Below are 12,921 nucleotides of genomic sequence, written 5' to 3' on the forward strand. Positions count from 1 at the left end.
GTAAAGAATAGAACCTCTCGCAACACCATCCCTTTCTGGCTCAAGAAAGTTATTGCGAGGTCTTTTCACGGAGACCCAGAGGCAGCACAACCCAGAGCCCATCAAGTTAGGGGAGTGGCTGCCTCACTGGCGTTTAAGAGAAATTTCTCAGTCTCCTAAGTCTTTAGTGCTGGGGTCTGGAAATGCCAATCTACATTCACCGCTCACTATTTGAGCGACGTGACACATAGGTCTCTAGACACCCTTTCTATAGGGCCTATTGTGACAGGTCAGCGGGTGCTGTAGCTACCTTACTCCCTTTCAGGGGACAGTAACCATTGGCTGAGGATACTGGGTTACACTAGGTTTTACGAAGGACATCCATCTATCTTCTTCGTCTCCTTCTCCCTCCCATCTGGGGATCCTAGTCTATATCCAGTTTCAGCTGGACTCGCCAATGGAAATAAGGTATGATACTCATCTGATTCCTCTCACAGGGTATAAGTTATACTCGTGGTCACGAGGTTTCCCCTTTGCAAGGTCGGTGGAATCCTAAGTTTGAAGGGGTCCAAGTCGAATGTTCCTGACCCACTTCATCCTGAAACATTTGTTTTTAAACATAAAACTTACCCGCTGGTTATATAAGAATGGCTAAAGTCCCTAGACGCCCGGCAGAAAATTCAAAATCTCGCGGCTATCGCAGATATGCCAGGTGTACACTAGCGCCCTCGCGGTAGACAGGTCGAACTATACTAAACCCTTCAGATCTTCTCTGCCGCCATTACTGGCTGGAACTATTGGAAATTCTCTCGAAACTTACTCTGTTTTGGACGGTTATTTGGTGATGTGCTCCGTTTTTTAAGTTTGGGCTTTCGCATAATTGATTTCCTTTACATTTTTTCTTGAAATCTTTTTGTTTTGGGGTTAATTTATGTAATTTAACCTTTGTTTATGTTTTTGGTCTCTCTCTTACCAATTCAATATGGCTGACCCCTCCCCTGTATTTCGGAAGTGTGTTAAAGGTTGTCGTACTCAACTTCCTAAGGCTTCTGTGGACCCTCATAGTATTTGTGTTAAATGTAGGGGAAAGTCTTGTTCTTTTGGGGATCAGTGTGATGAATGCATTTCGTTAACCGATAGCGAGTGGGTAACTTATGAACATTACATTAAAAGATTAGAGAGGGACAGGGTTAGGCGCAGTTCATCTCGTTCTGTTGATTTGTCCTTACCTAATGTCATTGATCCTATTCCTTCCCCCGTAGTTATACTTGTGGTCACGAGGTTTCCCCTTTGCAAGGTCGGGGGAATCTTAAGTTTTAAGGGGTCCGAGTCAAATATTCCTGACCCACTTCATCCTGAAACTTTTGTTTTTGAACATAAAACTTACCCGCTGGTTATATAAGAATGGCTAAAGTCCCTAGACGCCGGCAGAAAATTCAAGATCTCGCGGCTATCGTAGATATGCCAGGTGTACACTAGCGCCCTCGCGGTAGACAGGTCGAACTATACCAAACCCTTCAGATCTTCTCTGCCGCCATTGCTGGCTGGAACTATTGGAAATTCTCTCGAAACTTACTCTGTTTTGGACGGTTATTTGGTGATGTACTCCGTTTTTTAAGTTTGGGCTTTCGCATAATTGATTTCCTTTTCATTTTTTCTTGAAATCTTTTTGTTTTGAGGTTAATTTATGTAATTTAACCTTTGTTTATGTTTTTGGTCTCTCTCTTACCAATTCAATATGGCTGACCCCTCCCCTGTGTTTCGGAAGTGTGTTAAAGGTTGTCGTACTCAACTTCCTAAGGCTTCTGTGGACCCTCATAGTATTTGTGTTAAATGTAGGGGAAAGTCTTGTTCTTTTGGGGATCAGTGTGATGAATGCATTTCGTTAACCGATAGCGAGTGGGTAACTTATGAACATTACATTAAAAGATTAGAGAGGGACAGGGTTAGGCGCAGTTCATCTCGTTCTGTTGATTTGTCCTTACCTAATGTCATTGATCCTATTCCTTCCCCCGTAGTTATACTTGTGGTCACGAGGTTTCCCCTTTGCAAGGTCGGGGGAATCTTAAGTTTTAAGGGGTCCGAGTCAAATATTCCTGACCCACTTCATCCTGAAACTTTTGTTTTTGAACATAAAACTTACCCGCTGGTTATATAAGAATGGCTAAAGTCCCTAGACGCCGGCAGAAAATTCAAGATCTCGCGGCTATCGTAGATATGCCAGGTGTACACTAGCGCCCTCGCGGTAGACAGGTCGAACTATACCAAACCCTTCAGATCTTCTCTGCCGCCATTGCTGGCTGGAACTATTGGAAATTCTCTCGAAACTTACTCTGTTTTGGACGGTTATTTGGTGATGTACTCCGTTTTTTAAGTTTGGGCTTTCGCATAATTGATTTCCTTTTCATTTTTTCTTGAAATCTTTTTGTTTTGGGGTTAATTTATGTAATTTAACCTTTGTTTATGTTTTTGGTCTCTCTCTTACCAATTCAATATGGCTGACCCCTCCCCTGTGTTTCGGAAGTGTGTTAAAGGTTGTCGTACTCAACTTCCTAAGGCTTCTGTGGACCCTCATAGTATTTGTGTTAAATGTAGGGGAAAGTCTTGTTCTTTTGGGGATCAGTGTGATGAATGCATTTCGTTAACCGATAGCGAGTGGGTAACTTATGAACATTACATTAAAAGATTAGAGAGGGACAGGGTTAGGCGCAGTTCATCTCGTTCTGTTGATTTGTCCTTACCTAATGTCATTGATCCTATTCCTTCCCCTGTAGTGGTAGACCAGCAACCGAAGGAACCTTCTATGAAGGATATGTTAACAGCGATTCAGGCTCTCGGTGAAAGAGTTGAATCGTTAGCTGCTGACAAAAACCAGATCTTGTCCGAGATTAATGTGCTTAAAAGTTGTCGCACGGACGACCAACCGAATGGGAAAAGTGTTTCTAATGTTTAGTGTTGTGGAGTGTGCGTCTGCACGATCCTGTCGTTCACCCAGCCTACGACCTCTTTCAAGCTCCCGAACCCATGGGAGAAGTAATGTCGGATGGCAAAAGGGAACGAGAGGCTTCATCAATCGTGCAGACGTCCCCTCGAGCGTTCCTGCTGTCGTAACACAGGTCGCTCACCCTCATCATAGGAAAGATGAGGTTGGTGCGTTATCGCCTTCCTCGGATGAAGGTTCGTTTGGCGAGACCTGGCCTCACGCCTCTAGACCGCTTAAAAGGAAGTCTCACGCGTTCGTTCAGCAACACGAATCGCCTCCGCGTCAACCGGGCTGTAGTACCTGGGATACGCCTGAGCGTTTTCAGTCCCCTGAGGGTTGCACGCCTGCGAAACTCTCTGACAGAGGTCCTGTTGTGGATATTGATGTACTGTAATACAGTCTGATTCGGAGCTGATGCCTGTTTCTGATGTGACGGTTCATGCACCACCGCTTTTGTCAGACTGGCTTTCATCGCCCGAAAGTGGGAAGCGATATGAAAGCGAGGTAAAAGGCGATTTCCCATTAGGAAAAGATTCTAATGTATCGCATAGCAGCGATCCTAAATGGTCAATGTTATTGGGTATGAAACAGCAGCTCTCGACGTTGATGCGATCTTATCAACCTGCGGTTAGCAGTACGGTTGGGCGTCAGTCTTCGGACCCGTTGTCGCACAGGCGACCTGTTGTCTCTGGTGCTGACGCGTTATCGCACAGGCGATCTCCCAATTGCAGTGTTCAACGGAAGGATGAGTTGGATGGGTCACGTCAGGGAGCTGTTGCTAAACAAAAAACAACCTCCGAACGTCTTTCTTCCAAAAGTGTTGACGTTCACCTAGCGATAGAACGAGCCGCTGAGTGGCAGGATGGTAACAAACATGATGCGGGACGGCAGCGGCGGCAAGTAGACGCAACGCGTCACCGTGACGGCTCTCGGCAGTCTACGCATGATGCGACGGAGCATCAGCGTCAACAGCAGGCGGATGCTAGGCGTTCTCGCGACGGCTCACGTCAGTTGACTCATGGCGGTACAGAGCGTCAGCGTCAGCGTCAGCGTCAACTAGACGCTTCGCGTCATCGCGACTGCTCACGTCAGTTAACCCTTGACGCCGAGCGTCAGTCCATTCGTGGCGTCACATATCAGTCGACCTCGACCGCTCCACTTCAGTTAGATGCTGTTTCCCAAACTGAATGCGATTTTAAACGTAAGACTAGTGATCGCCTGATAGAAGGAGATGTTGAACATCGCAAACGTTCCCATTTCGGCACTGACTCTTCGGTTTAGGCTGCTGCAACGGCTGAATTGTCAGAAGGAGAACCAGAGGAGGTATCTGACCTGGACGAACCGTTGGAAGATATTTCTGAAGGGGAAGAGGAGAAACAACCTCAACATTCAGTGGACTTCTAAAAATTAATGCTGGTTTTCACGGGACTCTTTCCAGACCACTTTACTCCTGTGGCGCCTCGTTCTCCCCCATCAGAAATTACCTTGGGGAAGGTTACAAAAGTGCCTTTGTTTACGAAGATGGTGCTCTCACGCTCTTCTAGAAGAGCTTTGAAATTGATGGGAACTTGGACGGGGTCAAAGAAGACTCTTGGCAAAATGGGCTTTGCCTTTCCACCCGCAAGATTGGCTTCCAAATCTAGTATTTGGTATGAGACAGGGGAAGTTCTGGGCTTGGGAGTTCCTGCCTCTGCCCAGGGAGATTTCTCAAGCCTTGTGGACTCCTCTCGTCGACTGGCCTTGAGAAAAACGAAAGTGTGGTGGTCTATGACAGAATTTGATCATCTGCTAAAAGGCATGTTCAGGGCCTTTGAAGTTTTTAACTATTTAGATTGGTCTTTGGGAGCCCTAGGAAGAAAGGTCTCTGAAATGAAAGGCGTGGACACTAGCAGTCTCATTCATTTGATGTCCTGTATGGACAAGGGAGTCAGGGATGGCTCTAACGAGTTGGCTGCTCTTTTCACGGCTGGAGTGATAAAGAAGAGGGCCACTATGTGTTCCTTTCTCTCTGCGGGAGTTCCCCCTTACCAGAGATTGGAGTTGCTATTCTCTCTACTGTCCTCTACTCTATTCCCATAAGAGTTGGTAGGGGAAGCTGCCACTGCTTTAACCCAAAAGGGTACTCATGATCTAGTGGCTAATACGGCCAGGAAAGTTCTGCCAACTTCTTTTTCGTCCCGTAAACCAAAAGAAGGTACTTCTGAGGTACGACCCTCCCAGCCCTTTCGTGGTAAGCTTACCGGAAGGGGTACCTTCAGGTCTTGACGGGAGGAAACCTAAGAAGAGAGGAACTAAGACCGGCCGAGGTAGAGTCTGACTGCCCTATCCTTCAGACAGCATTAGGGGCCAGGCTGAATTACTTCTGGAAGGCCTGGGAGAAGAATAGGGCGGACCCTTGGTCCGTCCTAGTGTTAAAGGAAGGATTCAAGATTCCATTTTTATCAAATCTTCCACTAGTCACAAATCCTGTGGATCTTTGGCCCAGATACAGGGAGGGGCCAAAGAGGCAGGCCATGCAGCTTCAAATGTCTCTGTTACAGGAGAAGCGAGCGATAGAGAGGGTACAGGATTTAACATCGCCAGGGTTTTACAACCGGCTATTCTTAGTACCCAAGAGTTCAGGAGAATGGAGACCAGTTCTGGACGTAAGTGTTCTCAACGGCTACATCCAGAACTCAAAGTTTACCATGGAAACACAGAAGACGGTTTTGGCAGCGGTAAGGAAGGGCGATTGGATGGTCTCATTAGATCTCCAAGACGTCTACTTCCATATTCCAATACACCCCAGCTGCAGGCATTATCTGAGGTTTATGTACGGAAACAAGGTCTTCCAGTTCAGAGCCTTATGTTTCGGTCTCAGCACAGCTCCTCTTATTCACGAAAATCATGTTGAATGTAGCAAGCATGCTGCATTCAAGGGGAATCAGGGCCTCCCTTTACCTGGACGATTGGCCTATAAGAGCCACCTCAGCCGATTGCTGTTTGAAGGACCTGAAAATGACATTGGAATTGACCAAGGAATTGGGACTCCCTGTGAGTTCGAAGAAATAACAGCTTACTCCATCCCAGAAGATTCTTTATTTGGGGATGGAGATTCAGAGCCAGCGTTTTCAGGCTTTTCCGTCGCCTGTAAGGATCAAAACAGCTCTCCTAAAACTTCGGGCTTTTATAAAAAAGAACGTCAGTTCAGTGAGGGAATGGATGAGCCTTCTGGGGGGACTCTCATCATTGGAGAAGTTTGTGTCTCCGGGGAGATTGCATTTATGCCCCCTTCAGTTTCACCTCAATTGGCATTGGAAGAAAGGGGACAGTTTCGACAGGGAAAGCATTCCCATCACGGATCCCATAAAAACACCTTCAGTGGTGGAACAATGAGCACAGACTACAGGAAGGCCTGTCGTTGAATTAGAAGAGCCCAGACCTCGTGTTGTTTTCCGACGCCTCAAACTCAGGGTGGGGAGCGACATTAGGGAAGAGGGAGCTCTCAGGTTTGTGGACGGTAGAGCAAAAAATTCTCCACATAAATCAAAAGGAGCCTTTGGCAGTACATTTGGCCCTCAAAGGCTTCGAGGAGCAGATCCTGGGCAAAGTGGTACAAATCAATGCGGACAGCACCACAGCTCTAGCCTATATAGCGAAGCAAGGCGGGACCCACTTGGTCTCTGTACGAGATAGCGAGCCCTCTTCTCGTATGGGCAGAGGAAAGGTAAGTGACATTATTGACTCGTTTTATTCAGGGGGTCAAGAATGTAAGTGCGGACAGACTCAGCAGGAGAGATCAGGTTCTCCCCACAGAATGGATGTTACACCCGGAGGTCTGCAAGAGTCTCTGGCAGTTATGGGGTCGTCCCCTCGTAGATCTTTTTGCAACCGCAAAGACGAAGAGACTGGAGTGCTATTGTTCACCAGTGCTGGATCTCGAGGCCTTGCACATAGACGCTTTCCTGATAGATTGGTCACACTTGGAGGTGTATGCATTCCCACTGTTCAAGATTCTGTACAAGGTAATGCAGAAGTTTGTGCCACACGAAGGAACCAGGATGACTCTAATAGCTCCGTTCTGGCCGTCAAGAAGCTGGTTTCCAGAGGTACTGGAATGGATGGTAGATGTCCAGAGAAGCCTTCCTTTAAGACCAGATCTTCTCAGACAACCTCACTTGGCAAGAAACCACCTAAACCTCCGAGCTCTACGTCTGACTGCCTTTAGACTATCGAAAAACTCGCTAGATCTAGAGTTTTTTTCGAAGGATGCAGCCAAGGCTATTGCTAGAGCAAGGAGGTCATCTACCATCAAGGTGTATTAGTCCAAGTGGGAGTTATTCAGAGAATGGTGTAGAGCTAATTCGGTGTCTTCATCCAGTACCTCTGTAACTCAGATGGCGGATTTCTTCCTAGACCTCAGAAATAAGCATAACTTCTCTTCCTCAACAATCAAAGGTTACAGAAGTATGTTGGTGACGGTCTTTAGACACAGAAATTTGGACCTTTCCAACAATAAGGACTTGCAGGATCTTCTTAAGTCTTTTGATACCTCAAAAAAAAGACAACCAGAATCGCCTGGCTGGAACCTGAATTTTGTTTTTAGATATCTCATGAGTGACAGATTTGAACCTTTACACTCGGCCTCTTTTAAGGATCTAACCTTGAAAACTCTGTTTCTGGTTAGTTTAGCTACTGCTAAGAGGGTCAGTGAAGTTCACGCCTTAAGCAGGAACATGGGTTTCCGAGATGGGAAAGCCATATGTTCCTTGCAGCTTGGTTTTTTGGCCAAGAATGAACATCTTTCACATCCGTGGCCCAAGTCTTTTGAGATCCCTAATCTCTTATGATGTTGTGGGGGAAGAGTTGGAGAAAGTGCTCTGCCCTGTAAGAGCATTAAGGTTCTATTTGAACAGAACAAAGAGCTTGAGAGGCAACTCAGACGGTCTGTGGTGTGCAGTAAGAAAACCTTCACTGCCCATGTCAAAGAATGCCTTATCCTTTTTCATAAGGCTCTTGATTAGGGAGGCTCACGCCCATTGTGATGAGGCGGACCAGAGGCTCCTCAAGGTGAAGACGCATGAAGTCAGAGCTGTAGCGACTTCAGTGGCTTTTAAACAAACCGTTCTCTGCGAAGCTTAATGGATACAACTTTCTGGAGAAGTAAGTGTGTGTTCGCATCCCATTATTTAAAACATGGTCAGACTCTCTGCGATAGTAGGTGAGTGATCTACCACTACGTTCCCTTTTCCTAATACCCTTTTCTTTCTCTTGGAACTTGTAAAGTTATGGTTGTATGTGGAGATTGGTCGTCAGTCTTCCGCAATCTATTGTTTGGTAGGGTGGTCAATTTGTTCCTTGAGTGCGCTCGGAACAAGGGTATTAGTTGAGGTCCTGTCATGTTATAGGTTATGGCACCGTTTGACTGCTCCTAGAGATCATCAGCCCCCGGGTGGACCGCTGGATCTCCTAAGGATAGCAGACAGAATGAGGCAGAGAATCATTGCTGTCAGCTTCCTTATCAGGTACGAACCTCTTAAGTTGTTTATGTAACTCTTAAGTGAATTTCCAAATATGTTGCTGTCTCTGACCTGCCACCAAGGGTGTAAATCAGCCATTCTTATATAACCAGCGGGTAAGTTTTATGTTTAAAAATTATATTTTCATAATAGAATAAATTTTTCAACATACTTACCCGCTGGTTATATAAGTTAAAAACCCACCCTCCTCCCCTCTAGAGACCATGGGGCATGGAAGATCTGAAGGGTTTGGTATAGTTCGACCTGTCTACCGCGAGGGTGCTAGTGTACACCTGGCATATCTGCGATAGCCGCGAGATTTTGAATTTTCTGCCTGGCGTCTAGGGACTTTAGCCATTCTTACATAACCAGCGGGTAGATATGTTCAAAAATTTATTTTATTATGAAAATATCATTTCCTCAAAGCTATAAACCTTCAGTCTTGCTGAGATTATGGGGATCTACAAAGAAAGAAGATTAACGGAAGATTGTTGCTTCAAAAGAGTCTAGTCTGAGGACTATCTTCCCTAGGAATAGGGAACTCCTTGGCCACCCTAGCCTCAAGACTAAGTCTCCTATAGTAAAGAATGAGGGTTTGTATCAAGTGTAGGAACAAATGACAAACTTATAACAGTTTGTATTTTTCCTAACATATAAACCCGAATTCTTTACACAAATCTTCCCTCCATCACCGCCCCCTAGGATAGTCCTAGCTAAAATCCGATTGAAGGTAAACAGCAGCTACTAACCGGCGGTCCCCCCCACCACTATCAGGTGGGTAATTACCTGCCCGGTCGTTAACGACCTTATTAATGTTTTCTGCCATATTTTCCAGCTCGCGCTAGAATATCTCCTCCTATAGTAAAGAATTTGGGTTTGTATGTTAGGAAAAATACAAACTCTGTTATAAGTTTGTCATTTTTGTCTCATTTTTTTTCCCCTCTTAATGAGAGAATGCCTTGATAAGTCATTGAGCTTCAGCACGGCATTCTATTCCCGTGCTGAAACTTGGTGACGCGCAAGAGGGCTCTCAAACTTGGGGAAATTGCTCCCCCAGTTCGAATATAAATTTCTCTCTCTCTTATCTTTTTCTTCCTCTTTATATTGCTTCAGCCTTCTCCTAATATTATAAACTTTCTTTCATGTTGCTGTCCCAACCCTATGAGTAAAATTTCCCATATGTATATGTGTATATATTTACATATATATGTATGTTTATTATTATATTCTTTTTTTTTTTTTATGTCATTGATGTTTCTACATCTGTTATTGCCGCTTGGGCAGATGTTTCTACATCCGGTATTGCTGCCTGCTTTGATGAATGGGAAAGGTGTCACGGTTAGGAGGTGTTTGTGCTCAAAGCTATATGTGAGAGTATTGGATGATCTCAGCCATCCCGAAGATGGTTTGGACCTTTTTGGCGGAACTATTCTCAAGTGTTGGGTTTTCGGAATCCAGAGGGATCCAATGCTTGGGGTAGGACTCTCTGCTTTTGGCCGGAACCCCGTCATTACAGATATGGGGAGGATGACTTCATAGTTTCTTGGTCTCAGTCCTAACAGGCGGGTTCAGCTTACACCTGTACCTCTATATCTGTTTTGATGTTATCCATCGGGGAGGGTATGGAGTGGACCATCTGGGAAGTATACTCTCACTGTGCCGGTAGTGGAGAGTGCAAATTTCCTTCCCGACATATGATGCCTTATTGTTCTCAAGCAGGTAAATCAAACTATTCAAAATATCACTCTTCTCTTTTCTATATGCCAATGGATTCTTGTGACAATGACCCCACCTCCCCTGGATATGCTGACTCGCTCCCGGCACTGTTGATGACCTCTGGCAATTCATTTAAAGAAAATTCCGTTGACGACGTAGGAACTAAAAAGGACTATTCTTTAAACATTCGAAAAAAGGGTAATTTGGGCAACACAGAAAAACAATGTCCTGCACGTTATCCAAATCCCATTAGATGCTAATTATGATGTGCTACATAAAATATTTAAGTGTTACGGATTAATAAAAAAAATTAGAATGAAACTTCAAGATGATAATTGGGATTCTTGGTTATCATTTAATTGTCATGAGGAAGCATTTAATGCAAGACATAACATTTTTAATATTAAAGTAGGTAATATGAGTATTAAGGGTGCTTTGTGTGATGGGGCACCTAAAGATTTGGATGTCTACAGACCAGCAGACTGGGTTGATAAAGATATAGAGGTAGATATGCCATCTCAAAGAAAGCCAAAACCACCAATGTGGCTTCTTGCTCAATCTACAGGAGGTATGGAAAATTATTTCAAGATCTGTAAATTTCTTCAGAGGAAGGTAGGAACGATCGTACCTGGAGATATGTCTCGATTCGGTAAGAAAAGTTACTTGATAAAGGCCAAGTCATTCACACACTCTGTTATATTGTCCAATTTGAAGACCGTAAATGATGATATAAAATTGGACATCAAACCCCATCTAAACTTTAGCTATGGAAGGGGAGTGGTTTTCAATAGGGATCTATATGAATTTACCGAAGAGGAGATATTGGCTATGTGTCCACTATTAGTGTGGAAAGTACATAAAGTACCTGGAACATCAATGATTGTTCTTACTTTCCAGGATGCTGAGTCTTATTTTACAAATGTCTGTCAGTAACGATATCTAACGTGCATGCATGCCCTTCAATATCACTAACATAACAAAACTCTTATAAAACCTTGACTTAGCTTTTAATCCATGCTGGTGAGAACTCTCTTGGTGGTGTGTTAATTTATCCCTCCCCCGTTGAGATACCGCAGAGTCACCATGACCCGATTTGTAACAGAGCTATATCGGTACTAGCTAGTTTTATGCTACATTACTCAAAGACGACTGAGATCCATGCATGCGCGACCCGCATTCGTCAAAACAAACTTTAACAACTCGTTAACGATTGCTTAGAGTCAAACAACTATTTAATATATTTTGCTTTACAAAAAACTTTGACAAAAAGAAATATATTATTACAAAATAATTTTATACAACAATTATAATTTTCTACGCATCTCACATTGCATAATGTTCATAATCTTCCCTTACAAAATAAAAGATAAATGACTGTTTACTGGTCTTTATAAATACACTATCGTGATTTCATCGTAAATCACGATAGTCAATGATCTTAGATGTCAGGATGCCTGAAAACTTTAAATCAATCAATCAATCAATCTCAATTTTTTAGTATCCTATGTATCATGGTTTCCTCCTTGTAATTGCATTTCCCAATTCACTACTGACTGATATATGTTCTAAATATCCCAATATTCTTCATCAATTGTTTGCTCTTCATCTCTCAAGGTCCCTAAAACTGCAAATCAAGTTCTACATTCAATTACAAATGTTTCTTTGTGCTCATCCTCTAGAAGCTTAGTTGTATCAAACCTAGGTATTCTATCTACATTTCTGTTGGATGCTTTTAGTTTTAATTTCAGTGCAGCAATGAGGAGCTGGTGATCACTACCGATATCTGCACCTTTATAACTTATTATTTATTATTTTCTTTACTGTAGTTGGTGTTCTTGTAACCCATTCAAGATAATCATAGAAACCCCTCTCACTGAATTCCAGATTTTGATTTTTTGCTTATTTTTTTAAAGGTCAATGTGGTTTTCCCATCTGAAACTTATCATGCCAGACTGGATAATGTGTTTGAGGAAGATAATGACTTTTATGAGCTTGAAAAAATACCACTGTTTGAGTTCTGCACCCCTGTGTTTCTGGAGGCTTTTTTGAATGCAGGTTAGTAATTTGAGTAAGAAAGTATTTTTGAATGTTTTAAATGCTACCATAGAGTGTTTACTTATATATCATTCCCTTTAACCCCTAGCGATCGAAGCCCGGCTCTCCATAAAACAGCTTTTAAAAGGAAAACAATTAAGTTTATCTTCTTGCTTGTATTCCAGAGTAACATTTGTTTTTATGTCATTCAAACAATCTTATTTCAAGTAAGAAATCCAGTCTTACAAAGAAGTGTTTCCTTTGTTAAAATATGAAATAAATAATAAAATTGGGGATTCTTTACATTGTAAAGTTTTGCCAAAATGGTCAGAATCAGTAATTTTTTATGAAATAAATAATAAAATTAGTAGGGGACATGAGAGCTAATGCTCAAAATGGTATTTTTAGGCTCAGCCATGTCGTCCTGATGGAAGGTTCCTAGGCAGCTTTCTAAGGGATATTTAGCTACAGCGATACTCCCAGAGAATTGACCATAGGTCTCCAGAATTCTAACTACTGGCGCGAGTATCCTAAGAAAATTCTTAAGGATATCGCATAATATCAGGGGACGTATTTCTTGATACGACACATGGCAATCATCACCCCAAATAGAGTTTTCGCTCTGAGGGGGAAGAGTGGCGAAAATGAAGGGGAGCCGTCATCAAGGTTACCCGGTGGATCCCCTTCCTGTACTACTACAGGGCCACGCAT

The 12,921-nt window shown here is 43.4% G+C and overlaps 1 protein-coding gene across 4 annotated transcripts in view; it reads left to right on the top strand.

Moving 5' to 3' along the window:
* The window catches only part of LOC137645735 (ribonuclease P protein subunit p40-like), a 677,401-nt gene that overhangs the window by 326,805 nt on the left and 337,675 nt on the right, over positions 1-12,921 (top strand). For all 4 annotated transcript variants that reach the window (XM_068378626.1, XM_068378623.1, XM_068378624.1 and 1 more), the window contains exon 3: positions 12,090-12,231. In XM_068378626.1, coding sequence (XP_068234727.1) covers positions 12,090-12,231 — 142 coding nt within the window. The remainder of the gene's footprint in view (positions 1-12,089; positions 12,232-12,921) is intronic.

Source organism: Palaemon carinicauda, chromosome 8, assembly GCF_036898095.1.
Source record: "Palaemon carinicauda isolate YSFRI2023 chromosome 8, ASM3689809v2, whole genome shotgun sequence".
Taxonomy (NCBI): domain Eukaryota; kingdom Metazoa; phylum Arthropoda; class Malacostraca; order Decapoda; family Palaemonidae; genus Palaemon; species Palaemon carinicauda.